This window comes from Pseudorasbora parva, chromosome 15 (assembly GCF_024679245.1).
Source record: "Pseudorasbora parva isolate DD20220531a chromosome 15, ASM2467924v1, whole genome shotgun sequence".
Taxonomy (NCBI): domain Eukaryota; kingdom Metazoa; phylum Chordata; class Actinopteri; order Cypriniformes; family Gobionidae; genus Pseudorasbora; species Pseudorasbora parva.
In genome coordinates this window covers 5,606,569-5,619,005 of record NC_090186.1, presented here as the reverse complement: position 1 = coordinate 5,619,005, position 12,437 = coordinate 5,606,569, and the positions used below count along the sequence as shown (strand labels likewise).

The window sequence follows — 12,437 nt, the reverse complement described above, 5'->3', positions numbered from 1 at the left end:
ATCAAGCTAGCGGAGTGAAGATGAGACGAAGGTGAAATGGATCTCAATCCTTAAAAACAAACACACACAAACAAACATTTTCCTATTCAATTTAACAATTATTTCATTCAGGTTTCATTCAGATTTTCTTCCAATGAACAATATAAGAGAATAAAATCAATTTCCATTTTCCATTCAAGTTATTTATGAAACAAAAAACAGTTTAATTCAATTTAAAATATTTCCAAAAAAAACTCCTGTAATTACCATCTCCTGTAAATCTCCATATTTTTGAGAGCGTTTATTCAAAAATGTGTACATGACGTTTAAACCTAAAGTGACCATTCAACTTTTCTCTGTCAAATACACAAAACGCATCCACAGACACAAAGCATGAAAATAAAGGTCAAAGAAACAAAACACATTTTATTCTCACACAATAGAGTTCTTAGCTCATTTGTATGCACATATTAAACACCTGACATTTGCATGTCATTAGTTGAACAGGGGGCAATTTCTGAATCATTTCTAAATCAGTTTTATATAATCCACCACATTATTTACATAAAGCTGCACAGACAGTTAAATGTTGCCCATTGAGTCACATTGTTCACCATAAGTTTTTATGAGAACCAGAAATGGAGTAATATCTAATATTTAGTTCAGAAATTCTGCTGCTTCACATGAAGGATTTCTAGAAGACTCCCTAGAGAGGTTCGGGATGTGGATGAGAGGTTCAGAGGTGTAATGGACCCAGGATGAATTGCTTATTAAAAACTGCTCTCTAAACTCCATTCTCAATTTCACTGTTCTCATGTTGACTAAACTAGATTGAATATTAAAGTGTCTCTCTCTGTCTAATGCAGCAGAGATGATGCGGTAGAGAAGAGAGGACTTTGTACATCAGTGATCTTATAGCACGGCTTGCAGATCCCTGTTTATTTCTCGCTTTTCCTTGCCACGTACACTCTGCAGCTACACTGTCACTCTTCTTCTGAACGCTTAATCCCATTCTGTAAGTGACAACCACACTCGATATCTACACTCACTCCTGAACAATGAGGCTCAATCAAATGTTACCAAAAGTAATACACGTTGTATGCCTTTCCTGAAAATAGTTTTTGTATTATAAGTTATGATCCAAAAATGGGCTATGCTCTGGTCACTGCTTTGTTCAAAACTGGTCAAAACCACCAAACTATTGCAATCGTTACAATTTTGGGAATGACTCTTGAATGCCTTACACACAGAAGGGTAATTTGGAGTGAAGTGCCACATTCATCCATGCATTTTTCTCTATGACTGGAGTAAAACGTCACTGTGGGTCTCACATTTTTGTGCAGTAAATTTAAGATGGGCAGTTGCAACATTTCTATTTACACCCACACAAATATGTCTCCCCGAGGCTCTGAGAAAACATTAGGATTCAGGCTGCAGATACACAAACGGATCACAATAAAGACAGACAGAGAGAGACATGCAGTATAGCGAGAAAGAAGACAAAATTGCTCCTTCTCTGAACTACTAAGTCTCAGTGCACTTTATAACAGCCGTGGGGTTTCATTAGACAGTACAGACAAGGACAGGCAGGTCATGGATTTGATTACTAGGAAGTGGGAACTGAAAAAATGCGAATGATACCTTTGGATGTTAAAACTAAATGTACATAATTTAAATAATAATGTATACTGATTAATAATGAATAGAGCCTATAGTTGTAATTTAAACCAATATAAAAATTGCAGTCATAAAATATCAAAATCAAAAATATCACTGATTCTTGAAATTAGGGACAAAACATGTTTTAGAAGTTAGTTTTTATTATTTAATAATACATTACTTATAAATTGATATATTTGTAGACAAAGGTTTCAGCTAATGAACCATGTAAGGGAACAGTTTTTCTGTTTCTGTATTTATCTGTACATTCTGAATTGTACATTTATTAAACATTTATATACATTAATAAAACTAACCTTAATCACGTGTTGTGCAGTGGAGCAATTTGTTTTTTTTTTCAGGAATATGTAGCCTACTGTGAGATCCACAATGAGCAGGAAGGGGTCCTAAAGTTAAAGATGACCATAACACTGCCTGATTTATTCAGAATTATAAATTTAAAGAAAATCTGATGGAGTTAGCAATAAGTAAGGACACAACTTTGTTATGGAAAACTATTTATGATGTACTTTTTGTGTAATGTTTGATATATTACAGAGCTCTGCCTTTCAATATGAATGTATATTTTTTAATTTGGTGCATTTTTAAACACTTTGTTTGGCAGTTTTACATTGTGACCAGGTTAAATGACATGTATTTTCCAAGTATAGAGCATGTGTTTAAAATAATACTAACAGAAATATTTAAAAAAAAAGCAATGAATGTCCTGAGTATCCAGATGTTTTAAATGTAACAAGTATATTTAGCAAAATATCTTTATTTTTAACATAATGTTTGTGTGTAGGAAATATTTTGTCCCTTATATTAAGAATTGTATATATATTTACTTTTTTCCCTTTTTTTCTTAAAAAGATGGCTGATTATGATTTCACATTTTTAACTTTAGTTAGTGTGTAATGTTGCTGTTTAAGCATAAAAAACATCTGCAGAAACGCTCAAAGTTCAAAGCAAAGGGGGATATTTTCTTTCACGGAAATTGCTTTTTAAGGACTACAACAAATGGCTGGTAGGGACTACAAGGAGCTTCTTCACTGCATGAGGTAACTGGAGCTGCTAACATGAGCTCTTTAAGCTCCGCCCTCTTTCTGAGAGCAGCAGCTCATTTGCATTTAAAGAGACACCCACAAAAAAGAGTGCATTTTTGCTCGCCCTCAAAAAGTGACAATGTTAACATGCTATAAAAATTATCTATGGAGTATTTTGAGCTAAAACTTTACAAACACACTTATTTTCAACATGACATCATGACTTTGCGTAAACGCCACTTTCTAAAGCCATGTGGCGTGTTATCTGTACGCATTTTGAGCTATCTGCGTGTATGTCTACGCCGAAACAAACCATTATGTGTGTGTGTTTACAAGGAAAATGGATTTGTAAACATACTAAATTATTTTGTGTGTGTGTGTGTGTGTGTGTGTCTGTGTGTGTGTGTGTGTGTGTGTGTGTGTGTGTGTGTGTGTGTGTGTGTGTGTGTGCCCTTGTTTATATTACATTGTGGGAACCAAATGTCCCCATAAGGATAGTAAAACCTTAGATTACCTACATTGTGTAGACCAGCCAGCGGTCCCCACTTTTCAAAAGGCTTATAAATCATACCGGATGAGTTTTTTTGAGAAAGTAAAAATAACTTTGAGAATGTAATTTTCAGAATGCTTCCTGTGATGGGTAGGTTTAGGGGCAGTGTAGGGGGATAGAAAATACGGTCTGTACGGTATAAAAACCATTACGCCTATGGAGAGTCCCCACAAAGATAGTGAACCAGACATTTCATTAAATCAGTCTGCTTATTTTGGCCTGCATCTTTTTCACAAAATTGGCATACGCATCATAGATTTCATTTTACATTTAACATTAAATGATTCAGAAATCAAGCTAATTGTACAGTCTCTTTTTTCACCCACAGCATTGTTTGAGTGTGTAATAATGGCTTTAAACATGCTACAGCTAAATGCAATACAGTATAAAATGAGTTCAAATGAGAATTTCTTTGTTCTCCAAAGGACTATTAAAGTGAGTATTGAGTTTTACTGATGGGGCCGTGAGGTACAAGAAAGCCTTTAATTATCATTTGTTATCTAGAATGCTTCCTCATTTGTGTCAATACAGACAATATCACCATTGTGCATGTAGTGTGAATGTGTGTTTGTATATGTGCAAGCCAAGAGTTGGTGTTACATCTGCAAACAGAGCCTGAGCCTTGGAACATGATATACAAGCTTTCCTTAAAACACACACAAACACAGAAACATGCAATCCCACCCAATATCCTTCACAGGTAAGGGTAAATTTCACATGTGTTCTTATATAAACCTTGCTCTCCCTTTCATTCTGTCTGTCTCGGTCGGTCCCATCCCTATCAATCTTTTACTTTATCTCCCACAGTCACACACAAATGCCCCTTGAATTATTAGTGATGGACACCTGGCGAATCAGCATTCAGCATGTCACTCTCCTCACACAGCACATGTCTGTTCTGAGTGAACTACCCAGCATGCTTTGTGCAGGGAAGGGGAATAAGGGCTCCTCTGTCCACACAGGAAACAAGCATATGAGACCACTAGCCATTCAGAGAGTTGATACCGCAGAGGTGAACATGAACACAGAGCGGCAACTTTCCATTTCATATCTGTATGATTAGCAGACTCATACTTATATACAAATCTCCAGATGCTGGCAAAATAACCAGCAGCATATCCACAGATGAAAAGTGAGTCGGCTAAATGATCCTAATTGAATGGAATATTAAGCAGTGTTTTCAATTACTACAGAAAATCCTTCAGACTATCATACCCTACTGAACCTAAAGGCATGTTAGCATTATTCGCTACAAAATTGTACTATACCTTCTTTTTCTTGCTGAATTTGTTTGCTATTATTAAAACAGCATGTCTGTTTTTTGCCATTAAAACAGATGGAAGCTGCATACTTATACTTCACTATTAAGATGTACGGTCAATTTGGTGCTAATTCGCTAATGGGAGGCTAATGGGTTTGCCTTGTGGTTTTTGGCAGAATACATAAGCTCTGTCGTTAATACTTCTTCTAAACACATTTTGTTAAAACAACATTAATTTCACGCACTCATACATTATCCATAAAATGTGAAAAACTGTGCTTTAAAAATGTACGTTGCTATAGAGCAACCGAAATATTGAAACTCACATTATTGTGGTAGTTGTCCTTGTATAGCGAACTGCTTGCAACTTACTTAAACCACATGGCAACTTCAACATTTACATTTGAGAGATTACAAATTAATACTATTGTGTTTTGTTTATGTACATTTCTGAAATCTAAAATTAAATTGTAATGTATGCATGCATTTTCTGTAAAACTGCATTGTGAAAAACGCTATGCAAATAAATGTGAATTGAATTACTAAAGTTTGTGATTAAGTAAACCACAGACTTTATTTTACTCAAATAAATAAAATAAAAATACTAAATTATATTATGTTTCTATTTGCAAGTTTCCTACTGAAATATCCACTGCATGGCACTAAAAGCAAATTTTTATCTGAAATGGATGAATGTGAATCTAGACTGACAACACTTTATTATGTCGGCTGTATTGTGCCAGTTCAGAAATAAAAAGTCCAGTGAGAGGACCTAAAAATTAATGCTCTCCCTTGAAAATAACACACCAGCTAGCAGCTACCCTAAGTCTAAAAGAAAGCGTTAAAAGCACAATATGTAATATTCATTATTAGAGTCGCTGATTAAAAACACAGGCTTAGCTCGATGATGCCTTGATTTTGTGGAATCAAGAGAGTTGTCGTCTTCACCTCTACAGCCAGTGGAAAATAATCTAATGGGACTCGGGCAGAAATCATATTGATGGATGAGCGAATGTTTTAAAGATTTATGAACGTTACTGTAGTATGAAGCAGGATGTGAGTGGAACGAAGCGCTGGAGCGATTGCTATTGTGCCTTTAACAACAGCAAACGTGTGATAAAAATGCACAATGCATATGTGATGCAAATGTAATGTATTAGCTTACAGGTCACACAATGGTAACGCTTTGAGGTCATAACTTGGTTTTGTACAAGAAACTGTAAGAAAAAGTAAGAAAGAGCCGTCTCTAGTCGTCTTTTCTGCAGGAATCTGCAGTGAATAGTATACTTATAGGTTTGGATTTGCAAAAATGTAGACAAGGCACATCTTTCTTCTACACATTAAAAAAAATGCTAATCCTCTTCCTAGTTTTGTCCTTAAATTCTCCATTATAGAAAATAGCTTCCGAATAGTGTTACCAATAGATGGACGCCAGGTAAAATTAAAGGATTTAAAGGGACTTTCGCTAAACATGAGAGACGCAAGTACTCTGAGTGCACTTTTACTCAACGTAATCCAATGAGAACTGCAGCAAAATATCTTATAACTCTTTTTTTCACCAACACATGCAAGTGTTTATGGAGTTACACAAGTGGCGTTCACGCTTCAGATCCCTTTAGCATGCTTTTCCCTCATAGTTCACAGTATTTTAGTCTGTATAAACAGAAGCACAGAAGGCAGGGGCCGCGTTCTCTTGAAAGTTGAAATAACCGCTTGTCTTCTCTACTGCACTTCGCTTCATTCAGGTCCACCATCCAACGTTTTTAATGTCTTTTTTTAAGTTCAGAAAGGCACGTCTATCATTCTTATTCCATGTAGAATCTCTTTGTCTCAACAGAGAAGCTTTGAGAAACTTTTCTCTGATTCTTCACATTTGAAGGTGAAGTTTTCTCACCTCTATAACTCTATAACTTCCATTAATATTCACAGAACGATATTGTTGTGTACTCAATGACATAAAGCAAGAGAATTTAACTCTCTGAGATTTGATTAAATTCAACAGTGTTTTGAGGACACAGTCACACACCATTTAATTTTTCAGCCTCCCTTTCTTATCCCTTTCTCTTCTCTTTACATCTCACTGGTAAACTCTCTCTCTCTCTCTCTCTCTCTCTCTCTCTCTCTCTCTCTCTCTCTCTCTCTCTCTCACACACACACACACACACACACACACACACACACACACACACACACACACACACACACACACTATTGGTATTTAGGGCAGCCAACATTCTCTAGTAGGAAGCAATCCTCTATGTGTGTGTGACATATAAGGCTTATTTCTGGGACACTCCACCCTGTTCCCACTGGGAGATTCATGCACACACACACTCGCACAGAACATGGGTGGTTGGCATTCAGGAGTGAAGCATTTTAGCGAACGAGATATGAATAGAAAGCATGTCACGTCAACCACTTTTACTTCACTCTCTCCACAAATTACATTTCATCTCGGAGTGTGTCAAATCATCAAGTCAAAAAAAATCACAATGTTTAAATTTATTTTCATTAGTGCACTCTGGGATATTCGTACAAATGTTCAGCATCATTACTCCAGTCTTCAGTGTCACATGATCCTTCAGAAATCATTCTTAAATGCTGATTTTCTGCTCAAGAAGCATTTCTTATTATTATGTTAAAAACAGTTGTGCTGTTTAATATGTTTGAGGAAACAAGGATACATTTTTTGCTGGATTTTTTGATAAACAGAAAGTTCAAAAGAACACCATTCTTGCTGTAAAGAAGTATTAATGTGCCCCTATTATGTTTTTTCGAATATTCCCTATCATGCAGTGTAAAGCTCTGTGAATGTAAGCATCGAAAGTCAAGACAAATAAAGTTATCTCCTCCCAAAAGAAAGAATCAGCATAAGAAAGAATACCGAAAAAAGTTGTGGGTATTTTTACTGCGTTACAGTTCTACATCACTAGAAAATACATTTGCATAATGGATGACCCTTATAGGTCATTTTACTGACGACTGCTCCTCTAATCTCACTAAACTCTTGCTCTTGAGAGACGGATCAGTACCAGTTTATCTGGACCAGCTCCTCAGAATCACAACCTGTAAATATGAATAATTATTGATGTGTATATTTTCTACCGGGAGTTCAAAATGCATAGTTTTGTGTTTTATATTGTGTAAGTTTCCGGCTAACTCGCGTTATTACTGTCTTACTGAAATACTTCTGCTCATCAGCTGTGGGCCACTATTACCTCAAACTGAGTCTATTAATGCAGATCGGCTGTCGTTCTTACTACTTTTTTACAATTCAACATCCCATAATGAACCTCAAAATGAGTAGCGAATCACTGAGAAACTCCTGCTCAAGTCGTCCTCGTGATGGAGGTTCAGGTTGAATAACTAGTTCTTCAGTGTTTCATCATCGGACTCGCGCTCGGATTGATGTGGTGAAATCGACGTCATCCTTTACAGTGTGTCCAATCACTAAGCTTTAGGAAGCCTCTGGAGCTGAAGTTCAGTTATGGTGATGGACATTTAGCTTCTGAAACACTCCAATCACAACAGACTGGTCCATCTGACCAATCAGTGCAGAGCATCTCACAGAAAGGCGGGATTTAGAGAGACTGATTCATCCGTCGAGTCGTTTGAGAATCATTGAAAAATATGGTGATGTGCAATGTTTTATGAGAAAATGAAAGTGTTTTTTGACCTTTGATGCATGTAAACCTGTTGTAGGAGACTGTAAAACAAAAATAGGAGCCTTTAAAATAGCATAATTGGGGCACTTTAATTTCTTTCAAAGAACAAACTAAAAAATCTTGACCCAAAATGGTAGTGTACAGCAACACACCCATCTTGTATGAATATTACCCAATTAACCTCCCAGGAAATGATAATCGGCTTAGATTCTTTAGATAAAGACCTTGCCTGCATATGTGTGTGACATTAGCACAATTATGACTTGCAAAGGAAATACATCTTCCAAAGACAATTACAATGGAGTATAAATTCCACTGACATTTACACAAAGATCAGGCTACTCAAGACCTCAGATAGAGAGAATCATTCAAATGTTTGGAAAATCACGACTAAGGTCATTACAGCAGTGTCTTTCAGAAAATGAACAACAACTGGCGATTATTAATGTTGCCATCTTGACATATTTTCAGAGAGGTGGGTTTATTACTATGCCAATAAGAGAAAATAAACGATGGTCAGCATATTTCTCCTGACCAGACTCCATCCATTCATCACGCAGGTTATTTACTACTGCGACTGGCCAGTGCCCCACATACGGAGAAGATGCAAGAACCGAAGCAGATTGTAGCCTCTGTGCTTTGATTTACAGCGTTAGCCTTGGAGGGAAAGAGTTATGAGGATATATGACAGTTGGCACACACTACATAACCTACTTCTACAACAGTCTGTGAATCTAAAAAACTTCAAAGGAAATAGCCTGGGTCACACTTCACATTACAGTGTTACAGTGCAATTTTATGAGTATGTTCTGAGTAATACTAATGAACAATCCGGTGTCGGTTGGTACACACGTTTTGTGGGTCATAATTAGGTCTCACAAAATTGTGTTAATTGTCCTCTTAATCCTCTGTTAATTATGTTAATTGTCCTCTGAAACCAAATTTTGTTAACATGAATTTACGAGGAAATCTATAGTGTATTAATCTTAATGTTAATTTAAACAGCCTGGATACCAGCCGAATTTAGCCCTGCCCACAACATTTAAGGTCGGGCAATTCGGTCTGGACTTGATTGGTTGTGGAGTATTTATGCCCGAACAAAAACTGTTTGGACCAATCAAAATTGTCAAGACGGGCTTTATTTGATGATGGACAGATAACGCAACGTAATCATCCACATCATCAAAGGCGCTTGGGTTGAATTTGTTCCAATCCTAAATGGAGAACTTGTTCGTATACATTCACTTTCACTATTTCTCTCAGATATTATGATTGTGTTAGCAAATACTCTGTGTATCCTTAAATTATTTTTTACATTGGCAAAGATCGTTTACACTCATTTTCTTCTACTTCTTCCAGCGTGCGTGCAGTTGAGATCTGTTGTGTCGATCATGAACAATTCGTTCTTTTTTAACTAATCTTAAATATTTTTTTTTCTCCAAGTTTGTTCAAGTTTCGATTCAAGATTCTAAAGACTGTCATTTATTATGACGAGAGTGTGGGTCCTTTGGTTTTTTGGGAATAGCTGGGGTATAGAATGACAATTATTAATGTATAGCTGATTCGAACATTGAGCTTTAAATACATACAGAAACACATTAACCATATATATAATAAATAATAATGGGAACACACTTCATCCATTATTCATATTAAAGGCACAATATGTAATTATCACCACTAGAGGTCACTTATTCTAAACGAAGTTCACAGAATCATGGGAGTTGTTGTCTTCTTCACCTCTACAGCCAGTGTCCAGAATCCGACGGGACTCATATTAAGAAATCATATTCATGGATGAGCTAATGTATTACAGATTTATTAGCGTTACTGTAGTATGAATCAGGGTGGAGCGGAGCGAGACGCTGGAGCGATTGCTAATGAGAGACGAGCGCGACACACGGCTCGAGAGCAGAGGAGCTTTTATTCTGTCATAAGAGCGCTTCCGCTTCTTCTGCTCGTGTGTGTGTGTGTGTGTGTGTGTGTGTGTGTGTGTGTGTGTGTGTGTGTGTGTGTGTGTGTGTGTGTGTGTGTGTGTGTGTGAGCGGTAAATCAAGAACACCAGATTTAAACAATAAGACTAACTGTGTTGAGCTGGAGAACAATCATTAGTTTCTGTCCATCAATGATCCAAACAGTTGCTCTCCTGTCTAATAAAACACATCAGATAATAAAGCGGCTTTGGTGTTTCCATGGTTTCTACAAAATAAAACCGAAATCGAGAGTAACGTGGGTATGATGTCATTAATAGGCGGCGGTCACGGTCCGTGTCCTGGTTAAAATTACTTATTTCTCTGGATTAAACATTCTTGGAAGCATTTGGGATAATAAGTACACAAGTCAACAAAATATATAACACTGTTCTAGTGGTTTTTGGATCTTACATATTGTGACTATAAGGGGCAAATTTTAAACCAAGCTATCCCTGAATATCTGCTAGTTATTAAAAAATTCTATTTTACCATATTTTAACTGAATCATGAAAAAAAAGATTTAAACACTTCCAAACCAACCCCACAACATAAGTGAACCATGCAACTTAAATCCTGAATAAAAATGACAATACGTCTACTCTACTTATTGTGTAATACATGCAAGAACTCATAATAAAAAAGTGTTAATTAAACACACAAAAGAGCCAGCTGTTATCAAAACAAGTGCTTTTCCTATATGCACAGAGGCTGGATGAGGCTCAAAGATGCACACAGGTATCCTGGAGGCAGGTGCACTACTGGGACAGGTGTGTTGCATCTCTGACGGCCCGCTGGGAAACACTAGTTATTATGTTTCAGCTGATTATGGAGCTTGAAACGGATTGAGTTGCTGTATAAGTTCACAACCTGCACAACAAGTTTGTCCGTTATGTGATTGAAATCAACTGCAGCGACTCCGCTCCTTCTCCAACACGTTACGGGCTTTTGTTCTGAAACTGCGCTTTTCTTCTCTATCAGATAACATGATTAAGCTTTTAAAATGTGTTTATTAAATATATAATATGTTAAAAAGCTATTTTTAAACAGTAACAATAGACGGCAACCTTATTGCGAGCATCACAATAGGGATAACAGGGATAAGCTCATAATATAAACGCTTACCGTGCATAATATCGCGAAAGACAGAGAGACAGTGTTGTTTTGATTTCAAACAGCGTCAGGGTAACCGGAAATATCCGTGATAGCGGGCGATGTATTTTTTTGGTCTCCAGGTGAAGGATAGGCTGTAACGTTACCTGCTCACTGCAGCTCGCGGACTGACTGCGGCGTCGTTTCACTATCCACAAGTGATAGGGCTGACGTCACGCACAACAGCAGGGTGGGCGGAGCTTCGCGTGCCCGCGCTCTGTGTAGCGGTGCATCTTGCACAGATGTGCGCGAGGATTAGATGAGCTCGGACGAAATACCATGTCACTAAATTAATGTCACAAATTCACGCTGTGTGTATGTGTGTGGATTATGCATATCTAGCAGAGTTTGGATTTAATAATACGCCTGGTATGCGAAAAATCTGTGCATCCTTTAAAGGAGTTAAAATGAGAGTTTCAGGTGTTTCAAAAAAGAGTAAATTTGATATTAAAACGCCAAGCTGGATGCGAGGACATCATGCTTTAATGAATTTCTCTGTCACAGTTTTAAGCCTGGGTGTCCTGTAAAGAGCACATTCTGGGCTTTTCAGAGGCACAATTAGTTTTACGGTTTCACTACTCCTTAAAAAAATGTCTGAATGATCAAATTGTGCAATCTTAAGTATAATATTTTGTAATTATCATTTAAATCTGACAAATTTTCTCATTGATTGTTATAATTCAACATCTCGGGTAAATGTTATGGGGTTTCAAATCGAAATATAACTTTCTGTTACAAAAAGGCATTGATTTCCTTCATGTCCACTCACTGTAGAGGACACTGGGACCTAAAGCATGTTTATCAGGCATTTTGGGAGAAACTACACAACAATCTTCCTATAAAATATTAAACATTATTATGTAAATGTTGCCAACTACTCCCCAAACACTTGTTTTTTTTAATCACATGTTGCTTACAGAAGACATTCATATGCAAATTAGATCCAGAGGATAGATACATTGCATTGAATGGGAAAACCCACATATTGCATAAAGTAAAATGGTATATCAACTTACTCCTTTATATATTTCATATATAGTTACTGAACTACATAGTTGAGAATCATCTTTAAACTAAGTTTGTTTAAAAAAAATCCTGAAAAGTGATTGGTGAATGAAAAAACATCCCATTGTTTTTGCCTTCGCCACTTACGAG

General features: G+C 36.7%; 1 protein-coding gene across 2 annotated transcripts in view; it reads right to left on the bottom strand.

Annotated features, from left to right (window-relative positions):
* itsn2a (intersectin 2a) overlaps window positions 1–11,422 on the bottom strand; it is a 77,864-nt gene extending 66,442 nt beyond the window's left edge. For both annotated transcript variants that reach the window (XM_067416885.1, XM_067416886.1), the window contains exon 1: window positions 11,256–11,422. Coding sequence is in view for 1 of the 2 variants with exons in the window: in XM_067416886.1 (XP_067272987.1) it covers window positions 11,256–11,262 (7 nt within the window). In the remaining variant the exon portion in view is untranslated. The remainder of the gene's footprint in view (window positions 1–11,255) is intronic.
* Between the last annotated feature and the right edge of the window lie 1,015 nt (window positions 11,423–12,437).